At 44.3% G+C, this 19307-nt stretch overlaps 1 protein-coding gene across 3 annotated transcripts in view; it reads right to left on the bottom strand.

Annotated features, from left to right (window-relative positions):
- Positions 1-5375: 5375 nt before the first annotated feature.
- LOC140069208 (NACHT, LRR and PYD domains-containing protein 12-like) overlaps positions 5376-19307 on the bottom strand; it is a 28170-nt gene continuing 14238 nt past the window's right edge. For all 3 annotated transcript variants that reach the window (XM_072114645.1, XM_072114644.1, XM_072114643.1), the window contains exons 3-11: positions 18179-18342; positions 17165-17336; positions 14716-14781; positions 11281-12979; positions 10922-11092; positions 9760-9930; positions 9120-9287; positions 8148-8318; positions 5376-7342 (exon numbers count right to left, since the gene is read on the bottom strand). In XM_072114645.1, the coding sequence (XP_071970746.1) occupies positions 7255-7342; positions 8148-8318; positions 9120-9287; positions 9760-9930; positions 10922-11092; positions 11281-12979; positions 14716-14781; positions 17165-17336; positions 18179-18342 (2870 nt within the window). In that variant the 3' untranslated portion in view covers positions 5376-7254. The remainder of the gene's footprint in view (positions 7343-8147; positions 8319-9119; positions 9288-9759; positions 9931-10921; positions 11093-11280; positions 12980-14715; positions 14782-17164; positions 17337-18178; positions 18343-19307) is intronic.

Below are 19307 nucleotides of genomic sequence, written 5' to 3'. Positions count from 1 at the left end.
AGAGGAGAACATTGGACTACTGTGAAGTGTCTTCTATGAGTCTGGGCCTAAATCCTATTGAGCATCTTTTGAAGGAGCGGAAACCCATCACCCCCCGGACACTGGAAAAGCTCATGAGGAGCGACCATATCCCTGCTGAGAGGAGCAGAGGTCTCCCTGCCAGGAATCGTGTGATCGCAGCGATCGCCTCAAAAGGTTCTGCAACAAGTCAAAGGAACCATCATTACTGTCCAGGACTGTGTCATCAAATTTATTTTTCCTTGACTTTGGGACTTAAAATTACCGTTGTGAAACCCAACCCCAAACCCCCCCTTCACTCATTAATGGGCGTACACAGACGTTGGGTGTAAAGGCCACAGCGGCCGCATTTATTATAACAAAACATCATCATTAATCAATAACATTGTATAACATTACAATTTACATTAAACTCAGCTAGCAAAGGGGTTCCGGGGGGCATCTAAATTGCCATCCAATCCGTTGTCACGAAGTCTCACTTGCCCCCAGCCGTATATGCGCCTGACCAGGGACCCAAAATGGAGACTTCCCCACCTCCTGAGATCCTTGTTCCCAGGAATTCACCATTTATCTGTTAATCCAACTATTCAGGGGACTGGACACCCCCCGTGGTGCCAGCTCCCCCATCTCATCACCTCCTTTTTGCCCCCGAGAACCCCTCCTAAATCCGCCGCTGCGACATTCGTTTTTTGGTTCCCCATCTGCATCCCTTGACACTACCTCATGTCCGTATATTTACAAATATTCCCAAACCCTCCCCTGTACGTGACTGCTCACTACTTACTGTAACATCTCCCCCTCCCATCTCTGACCTTCACCTAAACCCATAGATAGCTCCCATTTAACCCCTTGTCATGCCGCCATTGCGTTACATTGCATTCACTTCAATTCTGTTGCAGTCTGGAAGAAAAGCAATGTCTGCCTCTCGTGTCTTCATTCTCATAGAAGATTTAAATTATTTCAGTGACCATTGTGGGTTTTTCTTTCATTACACGAGGGGAACCAACAATTTTGCCCAGGTGTGTAATTCTTCCATACCCCTGGGCTCAGTAGTGTCTTCTCCTCTGGTGTCTCCCCAGTCCTACTTGGAAAATACAGGTATGAACCAGGCAATATCTCATTTCCGGGGTATTCCAAGGTACATTTAGCTTGTGCTGGCGTATCCGTAAGCCACACCCCCTAATACGCTCCGTCCTCCTGATGTATTCGGCAGGGCAGCGGCGCTGGTGTTAGATACCTCCATGCCCTGAGCGGCGTAGAGTTACACTGTCCCTGTGCCACATATCAGGTTTGGCTTTGTGTATTTGACAAAGGTCTTATCTAAATAGCCCTAATGATTTTCGCCCTCTAACCCCTTTACAGGGATCTTTGGCTGTTACCTTTCAGAGCAGCCCCATTAGCAACTGACCTAGACAGCGCAAAAGATGCCGATTCTTGGTCAGTTCATATAGACGGGGATATTTTTGGCTTTTTTGATTTCTTGCTTTCTGCATCCAAACCTTCAAGAATAGTGATGAGTGGGACCCAAACCTGTAATGTCAGGACCTGTGCTGTAATGTCAGGACCTGTGCTGTAATGTTAGGACCTGCGCTGTAATGTCAGGACCTGTGCTGTAATGTTAGGACCTGTGCTGTAATGTCAGGACCTGTTCTGTAATGTTAGGACCTGTGGTGTAGTGTTAGGACCTGTGCTGTAATGTTAGGACCTGTGCTATAATGTTAGGACCTGTGCTATAATGTTAGGACCTGTGCTATAATGTTAGGACCTGTGCTATAATGTTAGGACCTGTGCTGTAATGTTAGGACCTGTGCTGTAATGTTAGGACCTGTGCTGTAATGTCAGGACCTGTGCTGTAATGTCAGGACCTGTGCTGTAATGTTAGGACCTGTGCTGTAATGTCAGGACCTGTGCTGTAGTGTTAGGACCTGTGCTGTAATGTTAGGACCTGTGCTGTAATGTCAGGACCTGTGCTGTAATGTCAGGACCTGTGCTGTAATGTTAGGACCTGTGCTGTAATGTCAGGACCTGTGCTGTAATGTTAGGACCTGTGCTGTAATGTCAGGACCTGTGCTGTAATGTCAGGACCTGTGCTGTAATGTCAGGACCTGTGCTGTAATGTCAGGACCTGTGCTATAATGTCAGGACCTGTGCTGTAATGTCAGGACCTGTGCTGTAATGTCAGGACCTGTGCTGTAATGTTAGGACCTGTGCTGTAATGTCAGGACCTGTGCTGTAATGTCAGGACCTGTGCTGTAATGTCAGGACCTGTGCTATAATGTTAGGACCTGTGCTGTAATGTCAGGACCTGTGCTATAATGTCAGGACCTGTGCTGTAATGTTAGGACCTGTGCTGTAATGTCAGGACCTGTGCTATAATGTCAGGACCTGTGCTGTAATGTCAGGACCTATGCTATAATGTCAGGACCTGTGCTGTAATGTCAGGACCTGTGCTGTAATGTCAGGACCTGTGCTATAATGTTAGGACCTGTGCTGTAATGTCAGGACCTGTGCTGTAATGTCAGGACCTGTGCTGTAATGTCAGGACCTGTGCTGTAATGTTAGGACCTGTGCTGTAATGTCAGGACCTGTGCTGTAATGTTAGGACCTGTGCTGTAATGTCAGGACCTGTGCTGTAGTGTTAGGACCTGTGCTGTAATGTTAGGACCTGTGCTGTAATGTGAGGACCTGTGCTGTAGTGTTAGGACCTGTGCTATAATGTTAGGACCTGTGCTGTAATGTTAGGACCTGTGCTGTAATGTTAGGACCTGTGCTGTAATGTTAGGACCTGTGCTGTAATGTCAGGACCTGTGCTGTAATGTCAGGACCTGTGCTGTAATGTGAGGAACTCTGCTGTAATGTTAGGACCTGTGCTGTAATGTCAGGACCTGTGCTGTAATGTTAGGACCTGTGCTCTAATGTCAGGACCTGTGCTGTAATGTCAGAACCTGTGCTGTAATGTTAGGACCTGTGCTGTAATGTTAGGACCTGTGCTGTAATGTCAGGACCTGTGCTGTAATGTTAGGACCTGTGCTCTAATGTTAGGACCTGTGCTCTAATGTTAGGACCTGTGCTGTAATGTTAGGACCTGTGCTGTAATGTCAGGACCTGTGCTGTAATGTCAGGACCTATGCTGTAATGTTAGGACCTGTGCTGTAATGTCAGGACCTGTGCTGTAATGTTAGGACCTGTGCTGTAATGTTAGGACCTGTGCTGTAATGTCAGGACCTGTGCTGTAATGTCAGGACCTGTGCTGTAATGTTAGGACCTGTGCTGTAATGTCAGGACCTGTGCTATAATGTTAGGACCTGTGCTATAATGTTAGGACCTGTGCTGTAATGTTAGGACCTGTGCTGTAATGTTAGGACCTGTGCTGTAATGTCAGGACCTATGCTATAATGTCAGGACCTGTGCTGTAATGTCAGGACCTGTGCTGTAATGTTAGGACCTGTGGTGTAGTGTTAGGACCTGTGCTGTAATGTTAGGACCTGTGCTGTAATGTTAGGACCTGTGCTGTAATGTCAGGACCTGTGCTGTAATGTTAGGACCTGTGCTGTAATGTCAGGACCTGTGCTGTAATGTTAGGACCTGTGCTGTAATGTTAGGACCTGTGCTGTAATGTCAGGACCTGTGCTGTAATGTCAGGACCTGTGCTGTAATGTCAGGACCTGTGCTATAATGTTAGGACCTGTGCTGTAATGTCAGGACCTGTGCTATAATGTCAGGACCTGTGCTGTAATGTTAGGACCTGTGCTGTAATGTTAGGACCTGTGCTGTAATGTCAGGACCTGTGCTGTAATGTCAGGACCTGTGCTGTAATGTTAGGACCTGTGCTGTAATGTTAGGACCTGTGCTGTAATGTCAGGACCTGTGCTATAATGTTAGGACCTGTGCTATAATGTTAGGACCTGTGCTGTAATGTTAGGACCTGTGCTGTAATGTCAGGACCTGTGCTATAATGTTAGGACCTGTGCTGTAATGTCAGGAACTGTGCTGTAATGTCAGGACCTGTGCTGTAATGTCAGGACCTGTGCTGTAATGTTAGGACCTGTGCTGTAATGTCAGGACCTGTGCTGTAATGTCAGGAACTGTGCTGTAATGTCAAGACCTGTGCTGTAATGTCAGGACCTGTGCTGTAATGTCAGGACCTGTGCTGTAATGTCAGGACCTGTGCTGTAATGTTAGGACCTGTGCTATAATGTTAGGACCTGTGCTATAATGTTAGGACCTGTGCTGTAATGTCAGGACCTGTGCTATAATGTTAGGACCTGTGCTGTAATGTCAGGACCTGTGCTGTAATGTTAGGACCTGTGCTGTAATGTCAGGACCTGTGCTGTAATGTCAGGACCTGTGCTGTAATGTCAGGACCTGTGCTATAATGTTAGGACCTGTGCTGTAATGTCAGGACCTGTGCTGTAATGTCAGGAACATTGCGGGTCCAGGGCTCCTGAACTTGATCCCTGACTTCAGTCAGTAGGTAAGGTTCACTTGAGTTTTTGCTCACCCCCTCCCAGCCCTTTAAGGTATTAAGGTAGATCCGGTGGTAGGTGCATCTAACGTATGTAAGGATAGCCCTTTACCCCCCTCTATCTTTTCTAATCTTTAATCAGGGTAATATGCAAACTTTCTAAAGAGACTCCTGGGTTGTTTAGTAGCCGCACCGTGTAGCCTCAGCTCCGGCTACTCCACGCCCCAGTAGCCTCTTTAAAAATATTTGCATATTACCCTGATTAAAGATTAGAAAAGATAGAGGGGAGTAAAGGGCTATCCTTACATACGTTAGATGCACCTACCACCGCATCTACCCTAATAGGAAGATCCATAGTGGTAGGTGTCCTTTAATAGCGGGGACATTTAAAGTGGCCGCCGTCATTTTCCCTGAGGTCGTCGCTCCCCGATAACGTCATGGAGATCAACAATCCCCGGCAAAATAACATATTACAGAAGTCTGGGGTGGAGCAAACTCTACATCAGGTGTGAGAATTGGTGGAGGACGTTGGCCCAGTCTGTACAGCTCCACCGTAATGTGCAGGGTGCAACAGATTATAGTGCACCGGCGCACGCTCTCCAGTTATCTGGCGCCCCCTGCACTCCCCGGGGGGTGTGCACCAGCCTTCTTTGGTGCACAGTTACTGGTATATACAACGTGCAACACAGTTCTGTGAAGTAAATGTGGTGAATGGTCCAAATCGGCACCGGACGCCCCCTTCATGTGCACATACATATAGCACACGTTCACCAGGGGTCCTTATACAAGCCATGGCTCATGATAGGGCACAGAATCATACAGCAGCACTCTACTCGAAAAGTAATTACACAGAAATACTTTATTATATAAAATTCATTAACATATTGCATAAACAGACACTTTACATAAAGAACACTGTAAGTATTTGATACTAAATCCTTCATCGTAGGGGGTGATTTATCATTAGGCTCCCTGGGACAGGTCTATGTCTATTTTTGGAGCTCTGGTGCCCATCAGATTCATTATAGCAGCTTCAGCCCTCTATTAAATGTTCTTATGGTCTATTTTCTATCTGGGATTTTTTTTTTCAAAAAGTCCCAAAAAAGTCTCAAAATGCATAAAAAGTCTCAGCACATAGAGCAGCAGGGGACTGGAGTAACTATGAGACTTTTTATGTGACTTTTTGCAAAAGTCCCAAGTCATGACTCCGTCTTTGCTTTGGGTTGTACTCGCAGTAGTTCTAGATTAAAGAGGAGGTGTTTGTAGTCCTGTGAGACTTTTTAGGAATGAAAAGTCCCAAAAAAGCTCCATGTGACTTTTTATTGTACCCAGGAAAACCAATGATAAATCACCCCCCGTAGTCTAGATGAAGGAGAACATGACTCAAAGTGGATTCACAGTGGATTTCTATTCTCCTACCGGAATCATGCAGATTTCTGTTGTGTCTTACACGTCCATGTGCATTTAACCCTTAGTTGTCACGGTCACTAGTGGCCAAGGAGTATAAAGGGTTTTACAGTTGTGTTGTCACCCCCCATTGTGGGGGTGGCCTCCTCTATCAGGCCACTTACCGCCAGTCTCTATCAGCATAATACTGAGAAGTATAACAATATTGGAAAATGTGTGTAAATAAAACAATTCTCCCTGTAAAAATGTATTATTGCATCAAAAAAAAAAATAGAAATAAAGAAAAAAAAAAAAAAGCTAATTTTTTTTTTTCAAAGATATAAATGAAAAAAATGTCAAAAGTTTTACGCTGCACGGTAGACGAGAAACAATTTTGTTCCCTCAAAATGGAAATCCATATGTTTGCGTTAACTCTATAAAAGGAGGCTATTAAAATGAAACACCCCCCTACACAAAAATATGCTGGCGGAAAAAAAAAATTATATAAAAAAAAAAATCCATCGCTGTTTTACCTTTGCGTCACGATGCAAGCAATTCTCTTTAACGTAGTCAGGATTTGGATCTTTACCCGCTCATAGCATCAAAAGTACCATCCTTAACCGGCTTTATCTATGAGTCTCAAATCACAATCTTTAAAATGACGCCAGAAATAGGGTTCTAGGTGATATAAAACTCTCTTCTACACAGCATTTAAATTTGCCTTTGTTGTCATTTTTATAGGTAAACAGGTAGGTTTTAATTTACTATAATGTTAAAAATATCCAGAGGATCTCTACATTAGCTTCATCTATAACCTACAGATTCATTTCATACCAAATAATGTCAATTTTTTATGACACGTGACATACAATGGTAACAGAATGTAACAGGACAAGGGATTTCTAATTACTACTACATTGTAGCGGAATCTCAGCTGTATAACATGAGTCCAGACCGCTCTAGACGTGTCAGACATGCACCAAGCATCACCTATACATGGAGGAACCGTGAGGACATCCCTGAAGTGATACTTGTCCCTTCATCACAGATATTATATACAGGCAGTCCCCGGGTTACGTACAAGATAGGGTCCGGAGGTTTGTTCTTAAGTTGAATTTGTATGTAAGTCGAAACTGTATATTTTATAATTGTAGATCCAGACCAAAAAAATTTTGGCCCCTGTGACAATTGGAGTTTAAACATTTTTTGCTGTAATGGGACCAAGGATTATCAATAAAGCTTCATTACAGACACTTTACAGCTGATCATTGCAGCCTGGGACTATAGTAAAGTATTCAGAAAGCTTCACCAGAAGTCAGAGGGGTTTGTCTGTAACTATGGGTTGTCTGTAAGTCGGGTGTCCTTAAGTAGGGGACCGCCTGTATTCAGAAATATATCCGGAGGTCTGGTTTGCGACTTTCCAGCTCTCGCAAGGCGTCCTTCTCCTTTTTCGTCCATCCATTTCTTTCTAGGCTACAAAAAACAGACATAATTCACCAACATCAGGGACTTTGTATCATGAGAACTTTCTTGAATTATCAGATCAGTTTAATACATTAGTCAGATCCACGCATGGTCCCTAAAGGGTTTTTCCCCCCACGAACACAAGATTCCTAAATATACTCAGGATAACAAAATAACACATTCTCTAATTCACTGTTATTAATTAAAATACAACATTTCACAGATTTATGTCCAACCTATCTCTATCAGTCCTGCTGTACACAATTTTGTTTGTCCCTGGATAAAAGTGTAAATCTTCTGACTATGATCTGATTCTTCTTATGAATAGCTTCTCTTGTCTGCACACTGCAGTGCTCTCTGCCTCCTGCCCCGCCCCCCTGAATTACAAGACCAGCTCAGACACAGGCACAGAAGCAGTGTAGAGACTTACACTACAAGCACTACTAGACAGATGCGGTCTTTATGCAGGATGGAGGCATGTAGCAGAGCTGACTGTATGTGTTATAGGTGAGATAGAAGAGCTGGAGTGCGTCATTGTGTATTATATCCATTTCATGGATCTGTCATCCCTGATCTGTCTCAACTCCCTTTCTATGTGTCAGATACTAGTAGAATGTTCAGAAGCTAAATGAAAGTGTATATAACCCTGTACCCTGATAATCTAAGCACATTGTCAGCACACAGCATCTCACAGCACTAGAGGGATCATGAAGTGCCTGCTCAGATAAATTAGCAGTACGTATATTAGACTTTAAATAAAGTAGGATAAATCTATGTATAAATTGTCCCCACATGTATCATCTCTTATACTCACTGTAATTCCTCTATCCTGCAGCCTGGATTAGACAGAGCGTCCAGCAAGTCACGGAGGTGAGGACCAGACAGATGGTTATCAGACAGGTCAAGTCTCTTCAAGTTATGGTTATTCCTTATTCCAGATGCCAACGGGATGCAGGAAAGGTTTGGTAGATTATTCCGACCCAAACTGCAACAATAAAAAGGTAAGACACCAGTGACACCTCAAACTAACGTTAGCGTTACACCTACCGGAGACTAAATGTCCAGGAAGTCCCCTCTTATGTGTGGCCAATGCCAGGAATGATGTCAGCTATGAGGGTCTCAGAAACCTGGTGGCTTTTCTATTGGTCCCCCATATCATCTGATACATGTTTTGTGTGGCGCTCTATGTGAGGCGCTCCTCCCCAATCTCCGATGAGACCAGGGGAAGACGGGAAAGGGAATCTCACCACCCAAAACGTCACCTATGAAGTCCAAGCCATATACCTCCTCACAGTAGTATGCGGTGCAATAAAAATGGAGAGTGTCATGTCCAGTCAGCTCCGACAGAAGTCATCCAATAGAAGTGTTGACTCCAGCACTCAAGGGCTTTTAATTTTCTTTAAAACTTCATATTTTTTGACTATTTTATTAGTAAATACACATGGCAGTGCTTTTCTCTAGAATGGACCAGCGCTTTTTGACCGGTTCACGTTAATTCCTTACGCATGGTCTGGCGACCCAACAGACGCAGAGTCTTTATGTGGGTTTTACAAAACATTGGACATCACACTCAACATCAGGTGGAAATCTCGACCAAGCGAACTCACCAGAAGTTCTGAAGTTGTAAAGAACCCAACAATCTGTGAAGTCCTGAATTCAACACATCTACCAGATGACATTCCTGACCATCTTCTTTCCATGACAGGGAATAGAAGTGAAGCGAGGAGGAGGATAGACACATAACTCGGTATATTCAGAAGCTTGTGGTGCCATCTCTTATACTTACTCTAATATCTCTATCCTGCAGTGTGGACTGGACAGCGCTTCCATCAATTCCTCGATATGAGGACCAGAGAGACTATCAAAGAGGTCAAGTTTCTTCAGATACTGGTGTTTCCTTATCAGAGATGCTAGCTGGATGCAGGCAGTGCCATTCAGATTACTGAAGGTCAACCTGGGACAATAAAGAGATGAGTTGGTGGTGACACATCCATAGAGGGTTAGTATAACAAAACCCGAACAATGAGAGGCATTAGACAAAGTGTCGGTGAATAGACCAGAGCAAAGTCAAACTCCACAAGTCTCATTCTGCTCCAGATAACTCAACCACGGTGTTAACTGTTTACATTCCTTTGGAAAAAGCCATTGGTGGCGTGAATTCTAGGATTATTGCTCTCCGAGGATGTCACAGGGAGCGATGATCCTCAGGAAAATGATGCCATGTGAGAACCTCTGGCAGTATTTAAAGGTGGGGCTGAGCGTTTGGGTTCTGAACGGGTCCGCTCACCCCTAGTCGACAGTTATTACTATTTTTGAATAGGTTATAAACCAAAGTTTCCTCCGATAAGAAAGAATTTCAGAAATATCTTCATCTGTATCGGTTGTGCAAAAATTACTCAGGTCATATACACATCTAATCCACTCACCGTAACTCTTCCACCCTGCAGCTCGGACAGGACAGAGCTTCCATCAAGTCACCAAAGTGAGGACCAGACAGACGGTTACTGGCCAGGATAAGTGTCTTTAAGGATGGTTTATTTCTTACTATAGATGGGAAATGTAAGTAGATGTTGTCCGGTAGATCATCCTCATAGAAACTGCAAGAAAATAAGAAGAGGAGAAGTTTAAATTGTGAATTTGGAGAGAAATGGTCTTGGTCTTTCTCTCATATCTATAAGTGCCTTCACTAGAAGCTGCCTCTTGGGTGCTAATGTGGTTGGAAGCTAATCTGAAAGGGTGCGGGTTTGTCCAAAAAAAAAAAAACGCTAGGTAGAGTTTCCAGAAATTCATGCACTTAACGCCAAAACGACCCTATTCGTATGAATGTAAGTGTAGAAATGTTGACCGGCCGGCTTTATCTCATGTTCACTGTCCACAACTTGTTTCTGATGCCCTGCGCTGTTGTCATTGTGATTTCCCGTTGTGACCCCGGTTCCGTTCCTGACTACGGTCCTTCACTGCCTGTCTTGACCTATTGCTATGTCCCCGACTCTGATCCCGTACTGCCCATCCTGACCTCCTGCCTGTCCCCAATTACAAGATTGCCTGCCGTTACTTTTCCCCCGACCTTGGCTGCCACCACGGACAAGTCACGCCTGTGGAACGACCTGGTGGTACCACGCCGCAGGAAAACAATCCTGCTCTGCTTAAGAGGTCCCAGGTGTTGGCCTGTGTCATCGTCTGCAGTGGTTCTGAGTTAGAACTACCTCCGATCCTGACAAGGTTGGTCTTTTTCTCAGTTGGGGCTGTCATGTGGATTCTCGAGAAGAATAAAATAAAATAATACCTGGTATCCAACATTCCATTGGTGCCACCATGAAGAACGTGTAGTACAAAATAGATTAAACTCCCCCCCCCCCATTTCTCATCCTATATCTTAACATCTGCAAAGAGTATGTATGTTCTCTCCGTATTTGATTGGGTTTCCTTAGGGCCCTCCGGTTTCCTCCCACACTCCCAAACATACTGGTAGGGGAATTAGATTGGGAGGTCCATGGAGAAAGGTACCGATTTGGCAAACTCTGTGCAGCGCTGTGTAATCTGTGTGCGCTATATAAATATAGAACTTATTATTATTATTATACTTACTCTAACAACTCTATCTGGCTGGCTGAACTGGACAGAGCCTCCATCAAGTCACTAAGGTGAGGACCAGACAGATGGTTGCAGGATAGGATAAGTTTCTTGAGGGACCGGTTATTTCTTATTACAGATGCCAACTGCATGCAAGACGTGTCTGGAATTTTATTTCTTGTCAAACTAGAAGAAAGAGATTTGATTTTGGTAACTTACTTTTGATTTCTGGAATTTATAAATCATTATCTTGGGCAACCCTTTAACTTCTGGGGGCCATCAAGTAACCTGAAGCCAACGAAAGTCAAAGGGAGAAAGAAAATGACCCATTAAGACAACCGGCAGGTATATAGATAAAATAATTATTTAAGTACCTCAGAAATTTTAACTTTAGTAAACCTGGTGCCAGTCTTTCTAAACCTTCATTGTCTAAGGAACTGTGTTCAAGAGCCAATTCTTCTACATATCTGCAGTTTTCCAGAATAAATGCCAATAACGTGCAGTCAAGAGCAGACAAGTGAATTCGAGAAAGATCCAAACTTCTGAGTGATTTAAAATATTCCTGCACTAAAACCTTATTCCGGGATTCAAAGAGATAGTAGAATATATTGAGAAGAAGCTGCTTGTTTTCATTACTGAACATGAGTTTTTCTTCTTCAACATTGAGGTCCTTCACCCAAGTGATGACTTCTCTGGAGGCCTGAGCTGCTTGTGTGTCTAGGTATTCAGATAGTATTGACCTGGTGGTGTCATCTGATAGACCACACAGGAAGCGGAGGAACATCTCACCTCGTCCATCAGGATAAAATTTGGCTTTATTAAGTGATTGCTCTAATTTCTCTAGTGAAAAATCAACATAATGGACCAATGCAGAGAAGAATTCCTGGACAGTGAGATGTAAGAAGGAATAGGACACAGGTTCCTCCGATTCCATCAGAAAACTTGACAAGAGCCTTGACCTATTGTCCACCTCGAAAGACTCCAGATCCCGACCATCAAATATAATCGTGTGATTCATGACCCCATGTTCTGCCATCCATCCCATGGACTGCAGGAGCTTCTGGGCGCCACTTTTCTCCGGGCTGTGATTGGACAGGATGTTGGCGACAAATATGGCAAAGAGCTGGGTCACGGTTCTGGGTAATAATGAGACCTGCTGGTCACTACTTGTGGTCTGGAAGCTCCTGGATAATACTGTACAGATGATCCAGCAGTAGGACGGGAGGTAACAGAACGTGTACAATGTGTCATTCTGCCTCACATAGGTAAAAGCCTTTTCTGCCAGTTCAGGGTCACGGAAGAAATTGTCAAAGTAAATCCGTCGCTCTTTTGGAGAAAATCCACTGATTTCTACCATTCGCTGGAAAGCCTCACAATCCATTGATGCCAGTCTGGTCGGGCGACTGGTCATCAGAACAGAACAACCATTAAGAAGAGACTTTCTCACCAAACTGACCACAATGTCACCACAACGTTCCGGCTGTTTAGGGTCGGAGCACAAGTGACGTGATGTGAAATCCATTGTCTGATTGCTTTCATCTAATCCATCAAATATAAAGAGAAGTTTCTCTGGATCCTGGAAGATGTTCCCGAGCTGCTGCCACAGATATGGGTAATGATGAAGGATCAGGGTCTCCAGACTAACCTTATCCAGTCTGTTGAGTTCTCGGAATTTGAAGAAAAAGACAAAGGAGAATCTTTGATAGAGATCCCCCTTCACCCAGTCATAGACAAACTTCTGCATCAGCGTGGTCTTCCCTACCCCGGGCACTCCAACCACCATCACCATATGTGGCACAAGTTTGGATCGGTGGCACCAGCGGAACATCTTGTTGAGGGAAATACATTGTAATTCATTTTGGATTTCTCTTAAATATTCCTCATGTTTTACCCCGGTCTCTATGAGCTCATTCTCAGAGCGTTCCCTAAAGTGATGAGTGGAGACAATGATGAGGTTCACATAACGTGTACAGAAGGGAAAATGTTCCTCTTCCTGGTTACATCTTGGGGGCTTGAATTCTCTAAGTTCCTTGGACTTCTCATACAAATTTTTTTTGTGACAGGTCTGGATATCTAAAGAAAATAAAGATGAAAATAAAATTAGTATTTTTCACAGACTCAATATATTGTGCAAATTACTTACCGTATAAACTTGAGTATAAGCTAAAACCCCTCACCTCGGCTTATACACGAGTCAATAATAAAATAAACATACTGTACATACTCACTTTCCGGCGTCCCCGATGCTTGGCCCGGGTCCTCTTTTGTCTTCTCCACAATGCTCCTCTTCTGTCTGCTGTAACAACCGGCAGAGCCGCGGCCATGTGGCCTGAAAGGCTGGCACACAATATGATGCGGCCGCTGACAACGTTGTAGTATGCGCCGGGCTGTTACAGCAGAAAGAAGATAGAAGAGGAGCCACAGGGACCGGAACATTGGGGAGCTGTGCCAAGCATCAGGCCCACCCGAAAGTAAGTATGTAAGTTTTTTTTTTTCATATGCTAGGCAAACTGGGGGCTGGCTGGCTACTAAAGGGGGCTGGCTGGCTACTTAAGGGGGCTGGCTGGCTGGCTAATAAAGGGGGCTGGCTGTAGACTACAGGGGCCTGGCTGTATACTAAAGGGGGTTGGCCAGCTGGCTAATAAAGGGGGCTGGCTGTAGACGACAGGGGCTTGGCTGTATACTAAAGGGGGGGGGGGTGGCAGCCGCTGTCAGCGTGCCGCATCCATTTGCGATCCAGCGGCGGGTTCTTTGACGCTGATTCGGGTCTTACGACGATTCACTAAGGTAGTGCGCCTGATGTCCACCAGGTGTCACTGCTGTGCTGAAGTCCGTCGGAGTTCACTGGAGTTCACCAAGCTATTCCTGGGTGCAGGTTAGCGCGCGTCGAGCGACACATTTTTGTTAAAAAAATGCGGCGGTTTTTCCGAATCCGTCAGGTTTTCCGCTAGCCACACCCCCCATTTCTGTCGCGTGCATGCCGGCGCCGATGCGCTACAATCCGATGCGCTAAAAAACCAGGGGCAATTCAGTGCAAATGGGTAATTTTCGGGCAACCCAACGAAAAAATGTGAATCGTCCTTCCCTCCCGTGTGTTCCCAAGGCCGTGCCTTCCAGGGTTCCAGCCCAGCGGTGTCTTCACTCCGTACCAGCGTTACCAGTGCTTCCCTGTGTTCCTGCTGTCATCTCAGGCTTTGACTGTTTCCTGCATTTGCTACCTTGGCTGCCACTGCGGGTCTCATACCATCCCCAGCTGTGGCCCAGAGGGTCCAAAGACTCTTCCCATAGAGACTTTCCCTACACTTGTCAACTCCTTGTTATAATCCACAAATTACAAAATGTATTATGACTGCTGATATCTGATATCTCCTGACCCCCTTGGCTTCTATACGGGTATCCCTTTAGTCTACCGATTTGGTACTTTGTTTGTTCTTTTTTGTGACCCCGCTCTGGTAACCAATCATATCTGTTTATATTGCTTTGTAATTATGTTTGTGTTTTGCACTATGGAGCAGGAAGGGATCGGTGCCCAGTTACTGGCCACCATTTAGGGTGGTTATAGTAAGTAGGGCTGGTCTGGTGGGTCAGGATTAGAGCTCACTTTCTGTATCTGTGTCCTCATTGTGTTCGTAGACCCCGTGTTACACTGTGTATCTCTGTACCTGTCTATTGATCTATATTGATATCGATGATGGTACCAGAGACCAGGATGTTACCGCGGATGTGGAATAATGTTACGTTAGCTTCCATTGTGATCCCGTTTGAAGGCCAAGATTACATTTCAAACAGTCTCGATTTATCACTCGTACCTTTCAGTTCTGGGTGAAGGTGATGTCCCTCTTCATCCAATAGGATTTGCTCCACCAGACTGTCTCCTGAAAAGAAACAACAGAATTATTGCATTTTCCATGACATAGTTGTCCTCAGTGCTGGATATACAAGTAACATGAGAATATTTAGTGGCTACAATCAGGTTCTCTGAGGGTAGATGATTAGTACTTACCTCCCCATCTCCTCCCTCTGTGCTGGAGTCTTAGTTTGTGTTGAGCTGGAACGGCCTCATTTTTATGAAAATCTAATATTATAATATCTTTAAAATAAGTTGAGGTTGTGACATCATCGACTCTTTGTACGTCCTGTAGGCGGTGCCAGGCGGGACAATGCAGGATCGGGGGCGTGCATAAAATAGGCTTTGCAGAGCCCCTCAGCCTTATTTGAATAACAAACTACGGTTCGAGCACAAGGGGTGAAATTTGGAGGTGAATTTAATAAATTGCACAGGTTATAAAGTAACTAGTGACTAACAGTGTCTTATTTATCAGTAGACACCGGAAGGCTGGTGGCACCTTACTGGGGGATGTTACTATTATTCAGACATCCTATGGAGGTGTTATCCAAAAATTGTGCAAAAAAAACCTGGGGTTCCTGGTTTCGGTGTCGTTGTAGTCGGCTGAGCAGCACATGAGGCTTAAATTCATCTACTACACCATGTGCAACGTCTCCATGTGCTGCGTAGGCAATAAATTGGCTATAGGGGGCTCCATGTGCTGCGTAGGCAATAAATTGGCTATAGGAGGCTCCATCTGATGCGTAGACAATAAATTGGCTATAGGAGGCTCCATCTGATGCGTAGACAATAAATTGGCTATAGGAGGCTCCATCTGATGCGTAGACAATAAATTGGCTATAGGAGGCTCCATCTGATGCGTAGACAATAAATTGGCTATAGAAGGCTCCATCTGACGCGTAGACAATAAATTGGCTATAGGAGGCTCCATCTGATGCGTAGACAATAAATTGCCTATAGGAGGCTCCATCTGATGCGTAGACAATAAATTGGCTATAGGGGGCTCCATGTGCTGCGTAGTCAATAAATTGGCTATAGGAGGCTCCATCTGATGCGTAGACAATAAATTGGCTATAGGGGGCTTCATCTGATGCGTAGACAATAAATTGGCTATAGGGGGCTCCATGTGCTGCGTAGGCAATAAATTGGCTATAGGGGGCTCCATGTGCTGCGTAGTCAATAAATTGGCTATAGGAGGCTCCATCTGATGCGTAGACAATAAATTGGCTATAGGGGGCTCCATGTGCTGCGTAGGCAATAAATTGGCTATAGGGGGCTCCATGTGCTGCGTAGTCAATAAATTGTCTATAGGAGGCTCCATGTGCTGCATAGACAATAAATTGTCTATAGGGGGCTCCATGTGCTGCGTAGGCAATAATTGGCTATAGGGGGCTCCATGTGCTGCGTAGGCAATAATTGGCTATGGGGGGGCCCCTGTGTTCCAGATATAATCTCCCTGTGCATGAATATCTCTGATATATGTAGTTATATACATATGTTCTAAATATATTTTCTACTAGAACAGTAAGTCTTCGTGTAGACCATGGTTCAGTTAACCTATTCATAAACAGAGAATTGGTATAAATTCTTAATTCTTATAAATTCTTGTTCATTTCTCGTTTTTCTCGTTCTCTTCTATGTCCTGACGTCTTCTCTCGAGCCTTCTCTTTCCCATCAGAATTATTATAACCACAAGGTCATTCAGGTTCCTCCTCAAAGTTGTCCTTATCCAGGATGTGTCTCCAGTCTCCTTGTTCCCATAACAATTATCGTAGGTCTAAGGCACCACGGTTCCTCCTCGTTGTTGTTTTTAGTTACAAGGTCTCTCCAGGCTTTGTTTGTCTCCATGTTTGTTCGGCAGGGATTGTGTCCATGAACTCTAATTTTCTAGAGGGCGGTTGTCTGAGTTTTCTTAAGGGGTTGAGGCCTATAAAAAACATATACCGGTATGTGGCCTTTCTGCCTAAAAAAATAAACTTGTACTTACCTCTGTAGTCCCTCCTGGTGTCCCGCGCCGTCATATTTCCGGGCTCAGACCAGCTTCCAGACCAGGTGGCTGACTACGCTCACCTAGTGCCTGGTATAGCCCTGGGAATGGTGTCAGATGGGCGTGGCCGGTGGAGGTAAGTACAAGTTTATTTTTTAAGCCAGCTCCTCCCGGCCACATTCTGTTTTTCGTAGGTCTCTGACAACCCCTTTATCACTGTGCTGTATACTACCATGTGATTCAAATGATTGCATTACCTAAAATGTTAATGAAATACAATGGAAGTGGTGAGGTATTTTATGGTGACAAACTTTAAAAGCCCAGATGTCTAGTGATGCAATAGTATTGTAGATATCTCTGTTGCTAGGGGGGGGGGGTCTTTACAAGACCCCAATAGACTGATCCATCCTATACACAGTGTTACCTCTGTGGTGGAGCTCTTCCAGTAAAGCTTCCAGGGTTGGGGATCCATGATCCTTCTGTAAGACGTGAAGACTGACCCACAATGTTATTACAGCTTCTCTTCCTCTAAGGAAAATATCGTTGAGTAAATCATGGGCGATTGTGCTACTTCCCTTTTCTAGACCCTGATATTTCTAGAACACAAGAAAGGACAGACATAAGGGTCATTATACATGGATACATAATATAAGGGGTAAGTTTGTCATTACAAATGGAGCTTAGCCAAGACATGGCTAATCAACCTGAGCTACATCACTCATAAACAGCAGCTGGGGGATGGTTCAGCAATTGATTATTCTGCCTTCAGGGACAAAACAGGGATTACATCATCCTGTGAGCACTAATGTGCTAGGAATTGCACTGAGCCCAGACAAAGGAGCGGGACAGCTTCATTATCATAATTTTATAATTGATTTATAAGCAAAACCGCTCAGTGCAGGTATTAAACAAGATATGTTTCTGCATCAGTGAAGCTACAGCATTCTCAAGCTATGTTTGGTTTATAGTGCATCAAATTAAATGGTAGATTTTCTTTAAGAACCTTTGCAAAAAGTTACACCAAGACTTAGTCACCGCTAAAAGTAGACTTGCCACCCTGTCTTGATGAAGGAAGAGACTTAAAACTGAGGATATTGGAGAGAAGGCCAGTTGCCTACAAGTAAGTTTGGTCAGTGCGGCACAGAGCCGCACGCTGGACAGAGGGGTGTGGGCGCTGGTGCCCGTCCATAATGTTGGCCAAGCTGTATCTTTTTCCCATCAATGGTACAGTACAGTGACACCAGTGGGTGCTCTCCACACCGTGGCCACATAGTCATCTATGTGGACCTATATATACGGTTGTGCAGCTGGATATCAGTCTCCACAACGTTCATGTGAAAGGGGCCTTAGAGAGATGCCAGAGAGATGGATGTAACATCCCACTCGTGGCAAATTGTAAAGGACCACAACAAACCTGATGTAGATCATGTCCTCTCACCTTAAGATCTGGGATATTTCGGGAGCTCAACTCATGCAGAAGTGACAGGGATCTCCAGTTCTCCACAATGTACTGAAGATCCTCCAGGAAATATTCATACGTTGCCCTCAGGATGTGATGTTCATACAGACAAAGCTTCTGGTAAAACTGCCGGGTCCAATCATCTTGGAAAGGAAGGAGACACAGAAATAAAATCTTCTAAAACATTGAAAAACCCGACAACATTTTATGGAGAAGGTGATTTATTTCCTATGTTAGATTTTCATAACCTGATAGAATAAATTATCCTAATCCTAACTAAATCAAAGTATTGTGTCATAACAATGGGTGGTCCTGTACGTCTTGGAATGTTCTATTAATATCACAGAGTTACAGGATATATTATAATCCGTATACATGATTACAGGGGCCTTCAGGTCTGCACTTTGAATGAAGCAATAAGGCACCTGTTAGTTTTCCACTTCATTCTTCTAACATGGATGGTCTCACCAATTAGCTTTCAGGACACAATAGGGATAATTTTGTGATAATATGTGATCATTTAGGTCTAACCGACCGATCGCAAGAATCGGGATCCTAATCCTACTCCTCCTGAGGTCTATGGTGGTCCTTGGATTATAGTATGCAGTGCTCATGAGAGCGGGAAAGCCAAGAGATGTGTTTGGCTGCTTCCGGCACTTCCTATGGACATTGAAAGTGTCCAAAGGATTCATGTTCAGCCTCCCTCTCCAACAGTTTGGGAAATAGGACACCCATTCTAATGATTAATGGGAATTCCTGTATTTGGTGCTTACAACCAAAATAGGTGAACCCATTTAAGCCGGGAAAACCCCTATGAGTAGTAAGATGTCAAAAAGAATAGCTTTTGCTAGACTTCTTCTGTCCCTCATTTCCAGACCTCATTACAAACTCCAGTAGATCCAGGTGAGTGGTTACAAAAGATTCAGCTTTGGTTAGGGACAAGATGGCACCATCGGCAAGGTGAGAGGCATCAAGTGGATCACCGTGTTGTGACCTCAGGCAATGACCTTGACAAGAAGAGCATAACCAGGCCATAAATACCGAACAAACTCTTCTAACAAGTACAGGCATAGAGCAGATATACACTCACCGGCCACTTTATTAGGTC

This window comes from Engystomops pustulosus, chromosome 7 (genome assembly GCF_040894005.1).
Source record: "Engystomops pustulosus chromosome 7, aEngPut4.maternal, whole genome shotgun sequence".
Lineage (NCBI taxonomy): Eukaryota > Metazoa > Chordata > Amphibia > Anura > Leptodactylidae > Engystomops > Engystomops pustulosus.
The sequence above is the reverse complement of the archived record's forward strand: the minus strand, read 5'-3'. Positions and strand labels throughout refer to the sequence as shown.